At 36.7% G+C, this 17,135-nt stretch overlaps 1 protein-coding gene and 1 pseudogene across 8 annotated transcripts in view; both read left to right on the top strand.

Annotated features, from left to right (window-relative positions):
* Window positions 1-1,521: 1,521 nt before the first annotated feature.
* Window positions 1,522-17,135, top strand: part of USP15 (ubiquitin specific peptidase 15) — a 113,484-nt gene continuing 97,870 nt past the window's right edge. For 6 of the 8 annotated variants that reach the window (XR_004901539.1, XR_004901540.1, XM_036018727.1 and 3 more), the window contains exon 1: window positions 1,524-1,666. Coding sequence is in view for 6 of the 8 variants with exons in the window: in XM_036018727.1 (XP_035874620.1) it covers window positions 1,578-1,666 (89 nt within the window). In the remaining 2 variants the exon portion in view is untranslated. Of the gene's footprint in view, window positions 1,667-17,135 lie in introns of all 8 variants that reach the window. The other 2 variants (XM_028533127.1, XM_028533128.2) reach the window with 1 other exon arrangement.
* On the top strand, window positions 9,511-14,458 carry LOC118499042 (annotated as a pseudogene).

The following is a 17,135-nucleotide window of genomic DNA, read 5'->3' as shown; positions in this document are numbered from 1 at the left end:
TATTACGAAGAACATAAGCAATCATAATGCTGATACACACAAATCATAATGCGTCTCTATACATATACTGCTTTCATTTAAAACAGTTCAGTTCTTCTTACTAGCATAATTACACCCACCTTTACTGCATTCCCACCAAATGAGTTGGTGAAGACATTAAAAATAGAAAAACATATAGAGCATACCATAATTCTTATTCATCTTTGGACTTTTCACATCATTTCTATTATGTTAAAGTAAAATAGCTGTATGTCTTTATGTTTGGAAATACAGTTTTGCCCAATTCATTTATTAAACAAATACTTAGGTGGTTGGTATGTTAGGCAGCTCTGTGGTAGCCACCAGGTGTATAGAGGTTAAAAAAAAAAAAAGAAGATGAAGCCAGTGCAGCCCAGTTTATATTTTAGCTCAGGTTTTTGTAAGAAATAGTGAGTGTGCTATAGTTGATAAATAGCACGTGGGCTTTGTAACTTGGGTTATAAGCTTGCCTCTCTACTTTGTGCATTAGATTTTTGAGAGACTCGATTTCCCCACTTGTAACACCACTGACTTCAAATAAAAGTTGGTATTCTTGAGCGCGGGCTGCAAACCAAAGTATCGCGGGTTCAATTCCCAGTCAGGGTACATTCCTGGGTTGCAGGCCATGGCCTCCAGCAACCGCACATTGATGTTTCTCTCTCTTTCTCCCTCCCTTCCCTCTCTAAAAAATAAATCTTAAAAAAAATAAAGTCCCTATAAAAACATCACAATTTATTTAAAAAGTCATTGTGCCAAGTTAAAAAAAAAGTTGGTATTCTCTTTTCAGGTGTACACACATCATGGGAAGATGTGACAAAGAAAACGTTACTTATTACATCCAGGTGATGGTGTTTCTTAGATGTTTTCTTCCCCTTTAGTACCTGGCATTATTCGATACATATTTTACGCCGTGTTCACGGAGCAACTGGAACATGTTTTTCACTGCAGGTTAGCTGTCTGGGTGTGCCTGGGGAGGAAGCACAAAGAGCATATAAAAGCTCTCCACCTACGGCAGGAAGGAGCTCAGGGAGGGCATTGTGGCCAAACCTTTGGTTTCGGATTGCTTTTTGCTTGGTCCAAATCGAGCTTAAGTTCTGTGACCGGCAACAAAAAGATTAGCCACGGAGCTGTTCAAATTTTTGCCATAGCTCAGCCGTCTCCACGCCCCCCACTCCACCCTCCCCTATGCGCAAATAAGGGTTTTCAGGCGTCTCTTGTAAAAGGTAGAAGGTAAAAGTCGAGGATGGACGGGGCAGTGTCACGGGTCAAACGAGAGAGGACAAAGCTCCCCAACGAGAGTTAAAACCGGGCGGTCCCGGGAGGGAAGGAGCCAAAGCGAAATGCTTGACGAGCACGGCCCCGGATCAGGGAAAGGGGGCAGCAGACCAAAGTAGCGCACTCCACTCGTTCCCGGGTTAGCTCCTGTACCGAGTCGCACCACCCCCCTACGTCTCTTTTGGTTTCGACCTGCGACTGGGAGGGGCCGCAGGACGCCATTCCCACAATGCTCTGGGGCGTGCCGCCGTCGCTGCCGCCTCCGCTACCGCTAGTGGAAGAAGATGGCGGAAGGCGGAGCGGCGGATCTGGACATCCAGCGGTCTGACATCGCGGCGCTGCTCAAAACCTCGCTCCGGAAAGGGGACACCTGGTGAGGGAAAAGGGTTGAGGTGGCTGCGGTTGCAGGAGGATGGTGGAGAGCTGGGCGGGAACTGCGGGCTGATATCTTTCGCTAGTGACAGGTGCGGGCAGGTCCGGCGGCGGCGCCCTGGGCAGCAGGGTTTTGGCCACTCCGGAAATGTTCGGGGAAAGATTGGACCCAAGATGAGGGCCAGGTTTCGTGGCTTGTCCGGACAGACTGAGAGGCTGGTAGGGAGCGGCAGCGGCAGGAGCGGCGGCGGTGGCTCGGGCTCGTGTAGTCCCCTTCGCCCTCCTTCTTCGGGTAGTGCCGCTCCCACTTCAGGCCTTCCCGAACGACAGGTTACAGGCGTTCGGCGTGGATCTTTAAGTGTTTGACAGGTCCTGGTCCTGCGGCTTATCACCATCTCACCCGCTGTACTCCTCCGGTCATTTCCTTTCCCCGGCATTGTCGGTATCCAAGTTCCTTATTATTTTGATTATTGTATTCTTCCGGGAGGCAGGCTACAGGATGTTTGCGGTTTGTACTACACAGGTGGCATGTGTCAGGGCATCACTTAAGAGAAGGAAACCTTAGTTTCCAGTTCCTTGTCAAGAAGGAGAGGAAGGAGTAGGAAACCTTAGGCTTCGGAGAGATACCACGTGGTCTTGAGCTTTAGTATAGGCTTGATAGAAACCGGCAGCATTTCTTAGAAGTGCAGCCCTTCCCTCCCTTTTGAAACATAACGTAGGCCTGCAAAAAGTAGATAAGTCCACTTGAGGCTTAAGTCACTTGCTAGTATACAAACTTGTAAAATACCAAAGGATGTACTTAATATCCTGAAGGAAGTATGGTGGAGATTTCATTACTTGTCGGCAATATCAAGTGGTATCCAAAATAACAAATATATGAATGTGTAGCATAAACAGAACATGGTGTTTATGAGGAAAGATGATGTGCCTCTTTAAAAATTGTTTTCACTTTCCATTTTCACCGTAACAGTGGTGTTTAATTTACAGAGTTTTTTCGTGTACCCCAATATGGCTTAGTGGAAGCAGCATTAGATTTAGATCCGAATTCGTTGCACCACCTAACTTGCAGTATGACTTTGAAGAAAGTTAACTTAAATCATTACACTTAAAGTATCTTCACCTATGAAAATAGACAATCATAATTTCATTGTATGGGTTTTACCTTGATTCTGTGAAATATTCTAAAACATGATTTCTTCTATTTATGAGATAAGATTAAATTTTAGTTACATTGTTATTACTGCCATTTACTTTTGATACAATGTTATGGTTTTAGTATCATTGTTAAGTAAGCTGGTAGGTGGCAGACTTGGGACTCGAATTTAAGTACTTTGATCTAAGTCTTGATACTTTCTTTCTTATTTAGTTAGGCTTCATACTATATTTATATAATAGAAATCTCCAAGGATGTAAACATGTACTTGTTGCATTGCTGCAACAAATATAATTTAATAATTGTGACTTATATTGGAGTATTCCTAAGATGTTTATTACTGTGGGGAAATTGGACATTTTCTAGGACATTAATGAAACACTGGCCTGTGAATTGTTAAAGATTAAATCAGCCCTTGCTTCCTATTGTTTGTTAAAGAACACCTAAAAATTCTTAATTCACCTGGACTATTACCACCTCATAAAAAGGTAAATGTGTATTTCCACAAAATAGAAATCTGTGACTTAAAATATGAATATTATATGTCTATTACTCCTCTTTAATGCAATGTTTTTGTTAATACTGATAATTGGTATTGACACTACAAGATGATAGCAATATATGTGCGCATTAAACTTTTTAAAGTTTGGGGGGTTTTTTAAGATTTTACTTACTTATTTTTAGAGAGGGAAGGGAGGGAGAAAGAGAGAGAGAGAAACATCAATGTGCAGTTGCTGGGGGCCATGGCCTGCAACCCAGGCATGTGCCCTGACTGGGAATTGAACCTGGGATGCTTTGGTTCGCAGCCCGAGCTCATCCACTGAGCTACATCAGCCAGGGCTTGGTATTTTTATTTTATTACTGAATTTATTGAGGTGATGACACTGGTTAGCAAAATTACACAGGTTTCAGATGCAGTTCTACAACAGATCATCTGTACAAGTGTATTGTGTGTTCATTACCACAAGTTAAGGAGGGTATGGGAACATTACCATTTATGCTCCCTATACCCTCCTCCACCTTCACCTTGGGGCATCCCCCCATCACCACAGTGTTGTGCATATCTGTGGGTTTTTTCTTTTTTTGCTCAATCTCTCCATCCCCAGCCTAACCTTCCCATGGTCAGCTGTCAGCTTGCTCTCTGAGTCTGTCCCTATTTTGCTTGTTAGTACGTTGTCCTCATAGATTCCACATGAGTGAAATCATATAGTACTTGTCTTTCTCTGCCCGGCATATTTCACTTAGCATAATGCTCTCTAGGTCCATCGATGCTATTGCAAAGGGTAAGATGTCTTTTTTTTTTTTTTTATGGCCAAGTAGTATTCCATTGTGTAAATTTACCACAGCTTGTTTATCCACTCATCTGCTGATAAGACATTTGGTATTCTTAAAGTGAAAGTATTTTTGCCTTTTGATAGAGTTACAGTAAATCATTTTAAAGAGTAAATAGAGGAAATCCATAAATTTTAGTGCTTGCATTTTAGAAACGGGGAAACTGAATACCGTGTATTTAACAACAGAATTTTTCTCCTCACTCTGATTTCCCTGCATATTTTAAGAGAAAAAAATGGAGAAGCAAGATGTTACTGGGGAGTTGCAGAAATCAGTTTGGTTTACATGTGAGCCAGTTTACTTGCAGTTAGCGGGTGAAACCTATCAAAAAAAGAAACTAAGAGCAGAAGTTTGATTCAGAGTTTTAAGGTGAATAATTTAATTATCCACAAATACGGAACTAGTAGAGATATTTATAATTTAGTTGTTACTTGGGCTTATGTTTTTTGAACTCATTAAAATTAGTTTTTAACACATTAAAAATTATTTCTCTTTTTAACATTTTTCCAATCTTTGGAATAGTTTTTCATGGGTATTTGGGCAAATGCTGTGTTATTTTTTAAACTGAAATGGGCAGTACACAAATGGAATATTGTCTTGGTATATGTATATAACTATTTTGGAAAGACTATTTGGACCGTTAAGAAAAATGGTAGGTTTACCGTAAGTTTATTCTTGAAAGTTTATTACTAATGTTTGATGTTATAGTCACATTATTAAAATGAATACATTTTATTAATTACGTTGTGAGCACTTTGCAGATAAGAACTGTCTAGTAGTACTCTGGAAACTAACACCTGGGCAAGGGTAAATAAAGATTTTATTCTTATTGGATTTGGGAGTTTGTTTATTTGTAAATAGTGAATGATTTTTATCTGCAAACTGACTTTCTAGAGCTGAAAATACATTACATGGGTCTAAGATGAAGAAGAACAAATTTTATGATATGCTTGGTACTAGACTCTGTAGTGACAAAAAAGTCAAAATTGATACCTCTTAAAAAGGTAAGGTATGAAAATAACACTATTTCCACTAGAAGGAGTAAAGCAGTAGTCTCATAATGCTGTTTCTTGATCTGTGTTTCAGCTACCATAAACAAGATTGTTAGAATTTAAGAACTATTGAAAAATGATAAAGGATCTAGAGTTATTTAGTTTAGGATGGATGTAAGATAACTTAATCTTCAGATACATGGTGGTTTTTCTTGATGAGACAAAAGGAAAATTTATTTAAAGTACATTCCATGTAAGTATATTGGGGATAGAGGAACATTGTTAAAGGGATGGTAATTAAATAAATGAGTTTCAAAGACAAGTTGGGGGTTATGGAATAATTTCTTTGGAGATATCTTGTAAAACAGACCTATTATGTGTAAATAAACAAATAACTACAAATCATCCAAATCTCTGCTTTATTTCCCCATTTTTATTAAATGTCACTTATCAATTATTTCCACTACTTTTTATGTGCAAGTATGTTCAGTGGTGGCACATAGCTAACTTTACAAACAATTTTACATGTCAGAGAGTAATTGTAATTTATATTGAGAATCATTTAAAAGGTATATGATATTTTTGTTTCAATAAATTGCCAAGGAATAGTCCATCAGATCAATGAGGTTTTTAGATAGGAGACATTGATTTCATTTTTAGAGCTTTCCTTCCATTCACACTCTTCTACTCAGAAATCTTTGAGGCTTTATTTTATATGGTCCCCTATGTTGTACAACTTTGATTTACACTAACAGAAAACAACCTATAATCACATCAGTTAATAATGTAAATTAACACTGTTAATCAATATGAACTTCAATTTGTTTAGTATATATTTCCTAAATAAATTTTTATGTTACTGTTACTGCTAAAATTTTTTTAAGTTGTGCCAAAGTGTTTACCACTAAAATAAGGTATGATTACATCATTTTCAGGAAATGAAACCAGAAAGCAAAACTTATTTAGTGTTGGTAAATTGGTGAAAATAAGGGCAGAAAAAGTGACATTAAAGCATTTTTTCAAATTTTAGTTTTTTAAAATTGAAAAAAACATTTTTGAAAAATTTAATTTTCATATATTTTTAAAATCACTTCTGAATTGTTAGTGAATCCAAGATTGACGTACCATGTGTGGCCAAGATGACCCAGAGCTTTAGCCAGTGATTTTATTTATCTGTTTAGTGACATTTAGACTTAATTTTTTCCTACATCATACTGTGTCCCATTAGCACACGCAAGTTATTAAATAAATGGTCTTTTAACAGAATGGTATTGTGGTAACATTTAATCTTGCTTGCACATAAGTATAAGAAGGAAAAGTTTGTCTGACCATGACCTACAATATTACATTTAAAAACACCATGCTACATACTGTTTTAAGTACTTACACATGTTAACTCACTTAGAACCACAGTTCTAGGGCACTAGAATGTGAATGTGCCACAATTCACGTTTGACAGAATAGGAATCCAGGCTCAGAGAGGTGTTCATATAGTGATATACCTGAGATTTGAACCCAAGGACATAGTCTAGGACTTTAATTCAGGCCCTAAAATCACTGTATTGCACTGCCTCTTATTTTCAAGATGCATTTTAAAATATAGTTTCACTTTGAAAAGAAAAGAATCACTATTTCTTTCTCTTTTAATGGAGTCTCTTTTAATTTAGTGGCACAATTCTACCATTCTGTCTCCAGCTCATCTTTTGTGAATCTTCACTTTATGTATGACAGAATGCAGAGAGAATCTTAATATCTTGCTTCTTGAAATTAAAATATGTTTAAAGATTAATAGGTGAGCCCCAGCTGGTATAGTTCAGTGGATTGAGCACAGGCCTGTGAGCCAAAGGGTCACCAGTTTGATTCCCAGTCAGGGCACATGCTTGGGTTGCAGGCCAGGTCCCTGGTGAGGGGCACGCAAGAGGCAACCACACATTGATGTTTCTCTCCCTCTCCTCCTCTTTCCCTTCCCCTCTCCCTAAAAATAAATAAATAAGATCTTTTATAAAAAAGATTTAATAGGTGATTAACTGAATATGTAGAATGAATGTCATTTTGATCCAAAAGTGCATTTAAACTAAAATAACTGGAATCATTTGTTATTTAGATTTTGGGTGTTAATTGTTTATCAGTAATCATAAGTTTTTATTAGAGACCCTGTGGCTCCTTCTCCTATACTTTTACAGAAATAACATATCAAGCAGTTAGTAAGGACTTGTAAGATAGTGCTTTGGTACTTTGCCTGTACTTTGAAAGTTTATAGTAAGCCACAAATACTTAAGCCTCTCCTTTTGGACTATGAGTCCAGAGGAACAGCCCAGCCAGAAAATGCAAATATGAATGATTGGTATTTTATGTTCCATGTTTACCAACTGATTTCTTCAGAAATAACTTTGAGTAAATTTTCAAAGTAAAAGACGTTTGAATTAAGACAGTAGAAGGTACATGACTTTATTGACACCTCTTTAATACTTCTGGAAAACTGACATTCTGAGTAGCATTACTGCTAGTACAACAGTCAGTTTTTCCATCTTAGTCATTAGATATATCCATTTTATTACATGAGTTTACTGATTTTTCTTTTCATTTTGAGAATCACTTTATTAATAAACCATGATTTTTATAAAAGTGAATTGAACCCATTAGCTATATTGGCAGGGAGATAAGGGGATGGTTGAGAAGTGTGTTCGCAATATTTGATTTGACCCTCAAAATAAGGGTCAAGTATGTGTTTATAGTCCTTTCTTTTAGATAAGGAATCTGAACTCAGAGAAATCAGGTGGTTTAACATGTGGTTTGCGAGTGATAATACCACCACTAGTGAACATTTATTGAATGTGTACTCTGTGCTAGCCACTATACTAAATGCTTTGTACTGTGTAGCCTTTAAAGTGCCCTTATTTACCTTTGTAGCTGTTTGATAATTTCAGAGCTGGTTTAGGTTTAAGTACATAGTTTATAGTGATTTAAAACACTGGGTATATTAACATTTTCTTAGTATTAAAAATGTTTAATGCTTGTCAGTACTCAAATGCAACTCAAACAGTATTTCATTAAGTCATTAAACTAGTAACCTATTCCTTATTAGTCCCCACATAGAAATTTTCAACAGTTGCTAGTTTTTTTTCCTTCCTTGAGTAATATCAGTTCAGTTTGTGCCTTTTATTTTCATTTCCTCAGTTACCACTGCAATTCATACTCTACCTTAAATTTATTCCTTTGAAGCCATTTCTCCTGATTTTTTCTCCATCTATTCTTGAAACAAGAATGTAGTTCCTTTCATTTTATTATCCAGGTTACATAGAAGTCACTACTAAAGAAACCTAGAATAAGACTTATTAAGTGACCTCAGTTTTGCATACAGATTAAAATGATGTATCTGAGAGAATGTCAAAAACGTTTCCTCAAAAAGAAGTAAAGAGGCCATCTTGTAACTAAGCAGAAAACTTCTGTAGAATTAACCTGTATTTCATTATGCCTAGAACACTTCTGCTTCCATCAGTGGGATTCTGCATGTTTTCCTTATAGCTCTCCAAAAAGAAAAGGAGGGTAGTAACTACTTTTTCTTTTCCATGTGGGGAGCTAAGAATGCTAATGCCCACTTCTTTTTAGCCCTGAGAAGATTCAGATATTAGCAAATAATTCCTTACTGTTAGGGAAAATTGTTTAGCAGAAGTAGCCATAGAAAGGCTTCCTTTGTGAAGGAAGTCAAAGACTTACAGGCAAGTCTAAGAGTGGCTTTGAGGCAAGACTATTTCTAAGTTTTAGAGAGTCGGTTAAATCAAAACCTGAGAGCATTAGAGACAAAATTAATTAGTTGAGTGAAAAGAGCATCAGGTTCCTTTAGTGGAAAACAAAAAGATTAGGAATGATAAGAGTGAAGTGATTGTGGTAAAAAAAAAAAAAAAAAAACTAATCATTTGGATTGTTTTATATTATTTAACAGTGTACTTGAACAGCTTGACAAAGTTAAACAGTTTAATCAAGATATTTATCTTTATAAGTAGAAAACATATTCATAAGTTTGAATGGAATTCAAGCTGAGGAAACTTGATTCTCGGGGGAAGTATAGCTAAGTATTATATGGACCATATAGTTTTAGCTATGGCTACCACTCATTTACTATGTTAACAGCTTTTTATGTATATGAAATAAGTGAGTATTCTCATTTTGCAGTTCCAGAAACTAGGGTACAGATTTCACTACACACGGTAGAGCAGGAATTCTAACTTAGCCAGTCAACTCTAAAAGCCTGCATTTTCAACTGTGCTGCCTGCATATGAGTGATAGAGCCATACCCATATTACAGAAGCAGCTTTTTGAGGGACGAATACTTGGAAGTATTGAAATCAACAAGTGACAGCTTTCTCATTTACTCATATGAGGAACCTCTAAATTTTTCTGGGTCTCCTTGGGTTAGCATTCTAGTCTTAGTAATTTCATTTCTAACTAATATAGCTCTGGTTTATTATATACAGATGGTGGGTCCCATTTCCTGCAAATTATTTACTTATTCTTGCCTTATACATCATTCATATTATTTCAAATACATTTTGAAATACATTTTACCAATTCCTGACTTCAAAACCTACTCAAAACTAATCTCTGTAAAATCATTTTTAATAATCCTACCCTTTAAAAAGATGTATAACAGCTTTATTATGATGTAATTCATCATACAACTTGTGTACCATTCACCAGGTTTGGATATACTCACAGTCATGCACGCATCACCACAATCAATTTTGGAATATTATCATCTCTAAAAGATACCCCTGCTTATTAGCAGTCCTCCAACTTCTCCCCAACTCCCCCTGCTCTAGTCTAAGCAGCTACTAATCTACATTCTGTTCTATAGCTTTACCTATTCTTAGTATTTCATATAAATGGAATCATGTGATTTTTGTGTCTGGCTTCATTCACTTAGCATAATGTTTTTTAGGTCTATCCATGTTGTAGTATCAATATTTCATTTATTTTTATTGCCAAACATTTCATTGTACAGAGAGACCACATTGAATTTTTCCCTTCATGAATTGATGGACCTTTGGGTTGTTTACATTTTTTGGCTGTGAACATTGTGTGCAAGTTTTTGTGTGGTCATAGTTTTAATTTCTCTTGGTGTTATACTTAGGAGTGGAATTGCTGGGTCCCTATATTTAATGTTTTGAGGAGCTGACAGACTTTTCCAAAGAGACTGCAGCATATTACATTGCCACCAGCAGTGCATGGGGCTGCTGGCTTCTCCCCGTCCTTGGAAGCATGTTACTGTCTTTTTGATTATAGCCATCTTAGTGGGTGTGTAGTAGTATCTCATTGCTGTTTTGAATTGCATTTCCCTAATGGCTGATGATGTTGCACATCTGTTCATATGTGCTTATTGGCCATTTGTATATCTTTGGCAAAATGTCTGTCTAGATCCTTTGCCCATTTTTAAATTTGGTTGTTTGTCTTTGTATTATTGAGTTTCAAAACTTCTTTACAGATTTTAAATCCAAGTTCATTATCCAATGGATGATTGCAAAATTTCTTCCCTATCTGTGGGTTTTCTTTTCACTTTTACAATCTTACTTGGCCTCCTTCTAGAGTTCCTTATTCGTGTTTTAGTTTAGATGTAAAAAGAAAAGAGGTCATAAAAATGAGTTCTTGCTAACTGATGAATTTAATGTGCAGAGCAGAAAATAGGTTGGAAATGCTTGAAATCTAAAACTTAAGATATACAGGGATGATTGACCAAGCCATTTGCTTATTTAAAATAATTCATAGATTTCTTTGGTTAAATTTTATTAAAACAATGAAAATCTTAGTTTTAGTTTGTGGTACTTAAAGAAAATTCAATGAAATATTTGGTAAAATGCTAGATATTATCGATGTCTCCTTTATTAAAAATGGCTTAATGCTATTACCACTCAAATTTAATTTACACAGTATTTTATTAAATGAGAAGATTAGTCACAGAGGGAATTAACAAAATAACATACAGAATTGTTTATGCCATTAATTTTGCACAAAAAAGTTATATATATTGTTCTGAGATTAAGTGTGGTACATTGGGTTAAGTTGATTTTGTGGATTTTTTTGTTGTAAAAGAATGACTATCTTATGCCTACTTTGCTGAGAGGAAGGTAGGATTTTTAAAAAATAAACAATGTTATATTTTATGTCAGTATTAGGTAATTAAGCATTATGGACTTCTTATCTGAAAGTTGTCACTGTGAACATATACTAAATAATAATAATAAAACTGTGGTTTCCTGAATTCTGCTATTGGGATTAACTCATTTCCATGTACTACTCTTAAACTGTATCAAGGACTATTTCTGAATCATTTATTGGTCCCTATATATCTTAAATTTGCTTTTAATGTATCTAAAAACACTAAACAACTTTTGAAACTCTCTTGTCTACCCCTCCCCACAACCTCCCCAACAATCCTCCCCCCAAATCTGGCCTATTTAGTTTTTAATGTAGCTTTTTTTGCATTTGAAGACTGTCTAAAACTTAACTCAGATTTATTTGGAGTACTAAAATTGACCTAGCCTCTCTGGAGCCATTTAATCATTCTATACAGACCGCACTAAAATTGTCTTTCTTGATGCCTTCAGAGTATTTGGAACCTACAATTTAGACCTTTTAAACTACTCATAACATAACTATGTGAGTTTTTTATTTAATAATCATTTCCCATGTATTTGATCCTCTCAATAATCACATAAAATATTCTCAGGGATCTTTGTGAAATGCAAGTCAAATCATATCTCTTCCCATCTAAAAACCCTTCAATCTTTTCTCATTACATTTAGGATAAAAAATCCTTATCATTACCTTAAAGGGCACTATGTATGTAGTCTAGCTCCAAACCACTTCTCCATCCTAGGATTTCTCCCCCCCGGTCATAAACACCAACCTCATTTATTAAATTCCTCCAAATACCAAATTCCCAAAGTTGTTCTGGCCCAAGCACATAGTGTTCTGTCAGTATAGACATCTTTTCCCCCCTTACTCTTCCTGAAATAACTTCTATTCATACGCTAAAATGTTACTTTCTCAAAGAGACTTTCCTTCCTTCTAAACAGGGGCTCTTTTTTATGCTTTCATAGTTCTTGTACTTTTGTTCACAGCATTTATAATGATATTTTACTATATATCTTAATTACGTACTGTTTCTCCACTCGATTCTGAATTCCATGAACATAGGGACCTGGGCTATTTTGATAACCACCTATTCATATGGAATAGCATACTAGACCTCCAGTAAATATTTTTAGAATGAATGAATTTCCATTTCTAAGACACTCAGTCTGAAGATTTTAGTGCTGAGTAACTTCTTTAAGACCTCACAGCAAGTAATGTCAGGAAGAATTTTGGTCTAGTACTTTTCTACAGTAAATTTAGAGTTCATATCTATTGAAGTCTGATTTCAGCAGTTAAGATACAAGCAAAAATAATCATGACCACAAATTGAGAATAGGTGTGAAAAAAAATTGATCTGCAATTTAGTGTTTACCACAAGTCAAGAAAACTCTTATATAGTGTTTTTCATGTAGTCTTGAGGTGAAAACATGGCTGTCATATCAGGCTTTACTGCTAAGTTCCTGATAGGCCCTCTTTGAAAATACTTATTTTGTTCATAAGTAAAATGGATAAAAATTTCTAGACTACTCCTTTTAATTAAGTATGTCCATTCTTATTTATAACTTGTTAATAACATTGTATTTTTCCTGCTATTTTACTTTATAAAAAGGACCCTTAGCATTTCATAAAGAGGGGATGTGATGTATGATTTTACCAAGCATCTGTTATACCTCTCGTCTTTGCTAAATATATGGGATTTAAAATAAAGTTGAATATGGTAGAAAGAGCATGAATTTTAGAATCTGAAAACTAGAGTACATACTGAAAACTGGCCCTGCATACTCACTCAGTAGTGTCATGTGACCTTGGTAAAAGTTATTCTAATGATAAACTAACTAATGTGAAAGCACTCTATAGAGAAAAACTTTATATAAATATAAACCATGTATTGTTATATGGTATTAGAGTTTTAATTTACATAGAGGACTGATATTTCTTTTTAAAATATCTGTGGCTTTTCTGGTTGTGGCTGTTCTCCTTCTGGAAGGCAGGTAGGCAGTAGCTATGGCACCCAGCTAAAACAGCATGATCCTGAAACCCCACTTCCACAAGGACTGGCCATGGTGCATTGTCATGTGGTTTAACCAGCCTGTGCAGAAGGTCTGCAGACACAAGGCCAGCAAGCCAAGACCCATCACCCTGTGCACCCTGGGGCAGGACCCATCTGGCCCACAGTAAGATGCTGAGGTTCCACACCAAAGTGCTAGCAGCAGGAGCTGCAGCCTCTGTTAAGGGTGACTTGCATCCACAAAATGGTGACCCAGACCATTGGGATCTCTTTGGATCCGAGGAGGCTGAACGAGACCCAAGTGTCTGCAGGCCAGTGCACAGCAGCTGAGGGAGTATTGCTCTACTCATCCTCTTCCCCGCACAGTTCGTGGCCCCAACAAGGAAGATAGTTCTGCCGAAGACCTCAAGTTGGCCACCTAGCTGACAGGACCAGTCATGACCCTATGGAATGTCTACAAGGAAAAAGCCAAGGTCATCAGGGAAGAGAAGAACTTGAAGCTGATTAGCCAGTTTCTGCATGACCTGTACCAATGCCTGACTCTTTGGAATCCAGGCAAAAAGAGCTAAGGAAGTTGCAGAACAGGATGTTGAAAAGAAAAAGTGCTATTGGCAACTTGTGATGAAAAAATTTAATAATAAAATAAAATGTAGCAGCAGAATGGAGGACCCATTGAAAGAAGGCAAACTTAAACAGAGAGACAAGTTGGGCAGCTGTTACAGTAATTTATGCCATTAAAAATAATGGGGAAGGGCAGGTAAAAAACTAAGGTGCTTTTCTGAGCATGAAGAGGAAAGGGACAGATTTGGTTACTAGGTGTTATGGGGTGAGAGAGGAATATACAATATTTCTGGTTTCTGGCTTGGGATGTTCAATTACTTATGATACCACTTATTAAAAGAATACTAGAGAAGTACATTTGAAAGTAGGAAGATCACTGATGATTCAAGGTTGAAATGTCTGAAAAATCCAAATTGACATGGATTAATAGAAATTGGAACTTAGGGACTGGCCTGGGGACACAGATTTTGGAATTACCAATATGAATTACAGTATTGTAGAGTATAGGCATTAAGAGAAGAGGAAATTAGAGAACAACTACTAACATTTAAACAGGAAGAGAATGTTTTTTAAAAAGTATTCCCCTCAAAAAAAGTGAAATTACTATTTTCCTTTATTTTTTATACTGATGTTGCGTATGCCCCTATGCCCCCCACCATTCCCCCTCCTCATCTCAGTCCTAGCTTCCCCCTTCCCTCTGGCCATTGCCACACTGTTGCCTGTGTCCATGGGTTATGCGCATATGTTCTTCGGCTAATCCCTTCACCTTCTTTTATCCAGCCCTCCTCTCTGCCCTCCCTCTGACAGCTCTCCGTCTGTTCCAGGTCTCATGCCTCTGTTTCTATTGTGTTCATCAGTTTATTTTGTTTGTTAGATTCTACATATCAGTGAGATCATTTTGTATTTGTCTGTCTCTGACTGGCTTATTTCACTTAGCATAATAATCTCCAGGTCAGTCCATGCTATCACAAAAGGTAAGATTTCTCTTTTTATAGCTGTGTAGTATTCCACTGTGTAAATGTACCACAGCTTCTTTTATCCACTCACCTGCTGATGGGCACTTAGACTGTTTCCAGATCTTAGATATTGTAAATAACTCTGCAAGGAACACAAGAGTGTATATATTCTTTCAAATTGGTGTTTTCTGGTTCTTAGGATATATTCCCAGCAGTGGGATCACTGTGTCAAAAGGCAGTTCAATTTTTAATTTTTGAGGAAATTCCATACTGTTTTCCACAGTGGCTACAACAGTGTGCATTCCCACCAACAGTGCACTAGGGTTCCCTGTTTTCCACATCCTCACCAACACTAGTTTGTTGATTTATTTCTGGTAGCCATTCTTGGGGTTGTGAGGTGATATCTCATTGTGGTTTTAATTTGTATCTCTCTGCTGTTTAGTGACATTGAGCATTTTTTCAATATCTTTTGGCAATCTCTGTGTTCTCTTTGGAGAAGTGTCTATTCAGGTCCTTTGCCCATGTTTAAATTGGGTTGTTTGTCTTCCTAGTGCTGAGTTGTAGAAGTTCTTTATATATTTTGGACATTAACCCCTTATGAGATGTATCATTGGTTAGTGTGTTCTCCCATAGAGTGAGTTCCCTTTTCATTTTGTGGATGGTTTCTTTTGCTGTGCAGAAGCCTTTCATTTTTATGTATTGCCATTGTGGGGTTTTTTTTTTTCCATTGCTCTAGGAGATTTATCAGAAAAAATATTGCTCCAAGGTATGTCTGAGACTTTACTTCCTATGTTTTCTTCCAGGATTTTTATGGTTTCATGACTTACATTTAAATCTTTTATCCATTTTTTAGTTTATTCTTGTGTGTTGTGCAAGTTAATTATCTAGTTTCATTTTTCTGCATGTATTTGTCCAGTTTTCTCAACATCATTTATTGAGGAGACTGTCTTTACCCCATTGTATCTTCTTGTCTCCTTTGTCAAATATTAATTACCCATATAGGTGTGAATTGATTTCTGGGCTCTGTGTTCTATTCCTACTATCTCTATCCTTGTTCTCATACTGTTTTGATCAGGGTGGCCTTATAGTATAGTTTGATAGTATTGTGATACCTCCAACTTTGTTCTTCTTTGTCAAGATTGCTGAGGTTATTGAGGGTCTTTTGGTTCCATGTAAATTTTTGGAATATTTGTTTTAGCTCTGTGAAATATACCATTGGTATTTTAATAGGAATTGAATTGATCCTGTAGATTGCTTTGGATAGTATGAACATTCAAATGATGTTACCTCTAGCAATCCAGGAACATGGTGTATGCTTCCACTTTTTTTTATCTTCCTGAGTTATTTGTATCTTCCTCAGTTTCTTTCTTCAGTGTCCTATAGTTTTCTGAGTACAGGTTTCTTTACCTCCTTGGTTGAATTTATACCTAGGTACCTTATTTTTTGCCATTGCAATAGTAAGTGGGGTTTTCTTGCTTCCTCTCCATTTATTCTAGTAGCTTTTTCATGTAGTTTTTAGGGTTTTCTATGTACAGTATCATGTCATCTGTAAATAATGGTAGTGTAACTTCCTCCTTTCCAATTGGATGCCTTTTACTTCTCCCTGTCTGATTGCTGTGGCTAAGACTTCCAGTGCTATGTTGAATAAGAGTGGTGAAAACAGACATCCCTGTCTTGTTCAGGAATCACTTTTTTAAAAGGATTGACAAGGTACGTAAAATTATGGATCCTTTGGATTTGTTAGGGTAGTAGTTGGTGACTTTGTGAGTACCTTTTTAAAAAAAGATTTTATTTATTTTTTAGAGAGAAAGGAGGGGAGGGAGAAAGAGAGGGAAACCTGGATGTGAGAAAGAAACATTGATTGGTTGCCTCTCCTGTGTGCACAGACCAAACCCGCAACCCAGCCATGTGCCCTGACCAGCAGTCAAACCTGCAACCTTTTGCTTTGCAGAATGATGCCCAACCAATTGAGCCACACAGTCAGGTCTGTGAGAGCCTTTTTGAGGGCCCATTGAGGTAGAAAGACCTATCATAACAGGTCGAAGAGTGAGGATTGAGAAAAGATAAACTTGGCTGCAAGGACAAATCAGAAAAATGGGAGAAAATAAGTATGTGAGATAGAAGGTGGTTTGGAAGGAAGTGTAAAGTAGATGGTTGTTTTTATATGCTGGTGGAATAGAGAGAGAAAGAGAGAAGGAAGGAGGGAAGAGAGGAAGGGAGGGTGCGAGGAACATCCAATAGATACTGGGATAAACAATAGGTAGGGGCTGTTAATTGTGGCAAATTTCAAGAAGGTAGAAGGAAATTAGATTCAGAGCATTGGAACAAAAATCATT

The sequence above is a fragment of the Phyllostomus discolor genome, chromosome 2 (assembly GCF_004126475.2).
Source record: "Phyllostomus discolor isolate MPI-MPIP mPhyDis1 chromosome 2, mPhyDis1.pri.v3, whole genome shotgun sequence".
NCBI lineage: Eukaryota > Metazoa > Chordata > Mammalia > Chiroptera > Phyllostomidae > Phyllostomus > Phyllostomus discolor.
This window is presented reverse-complemented; position numbering and strand designations above follow the sequence as displayed.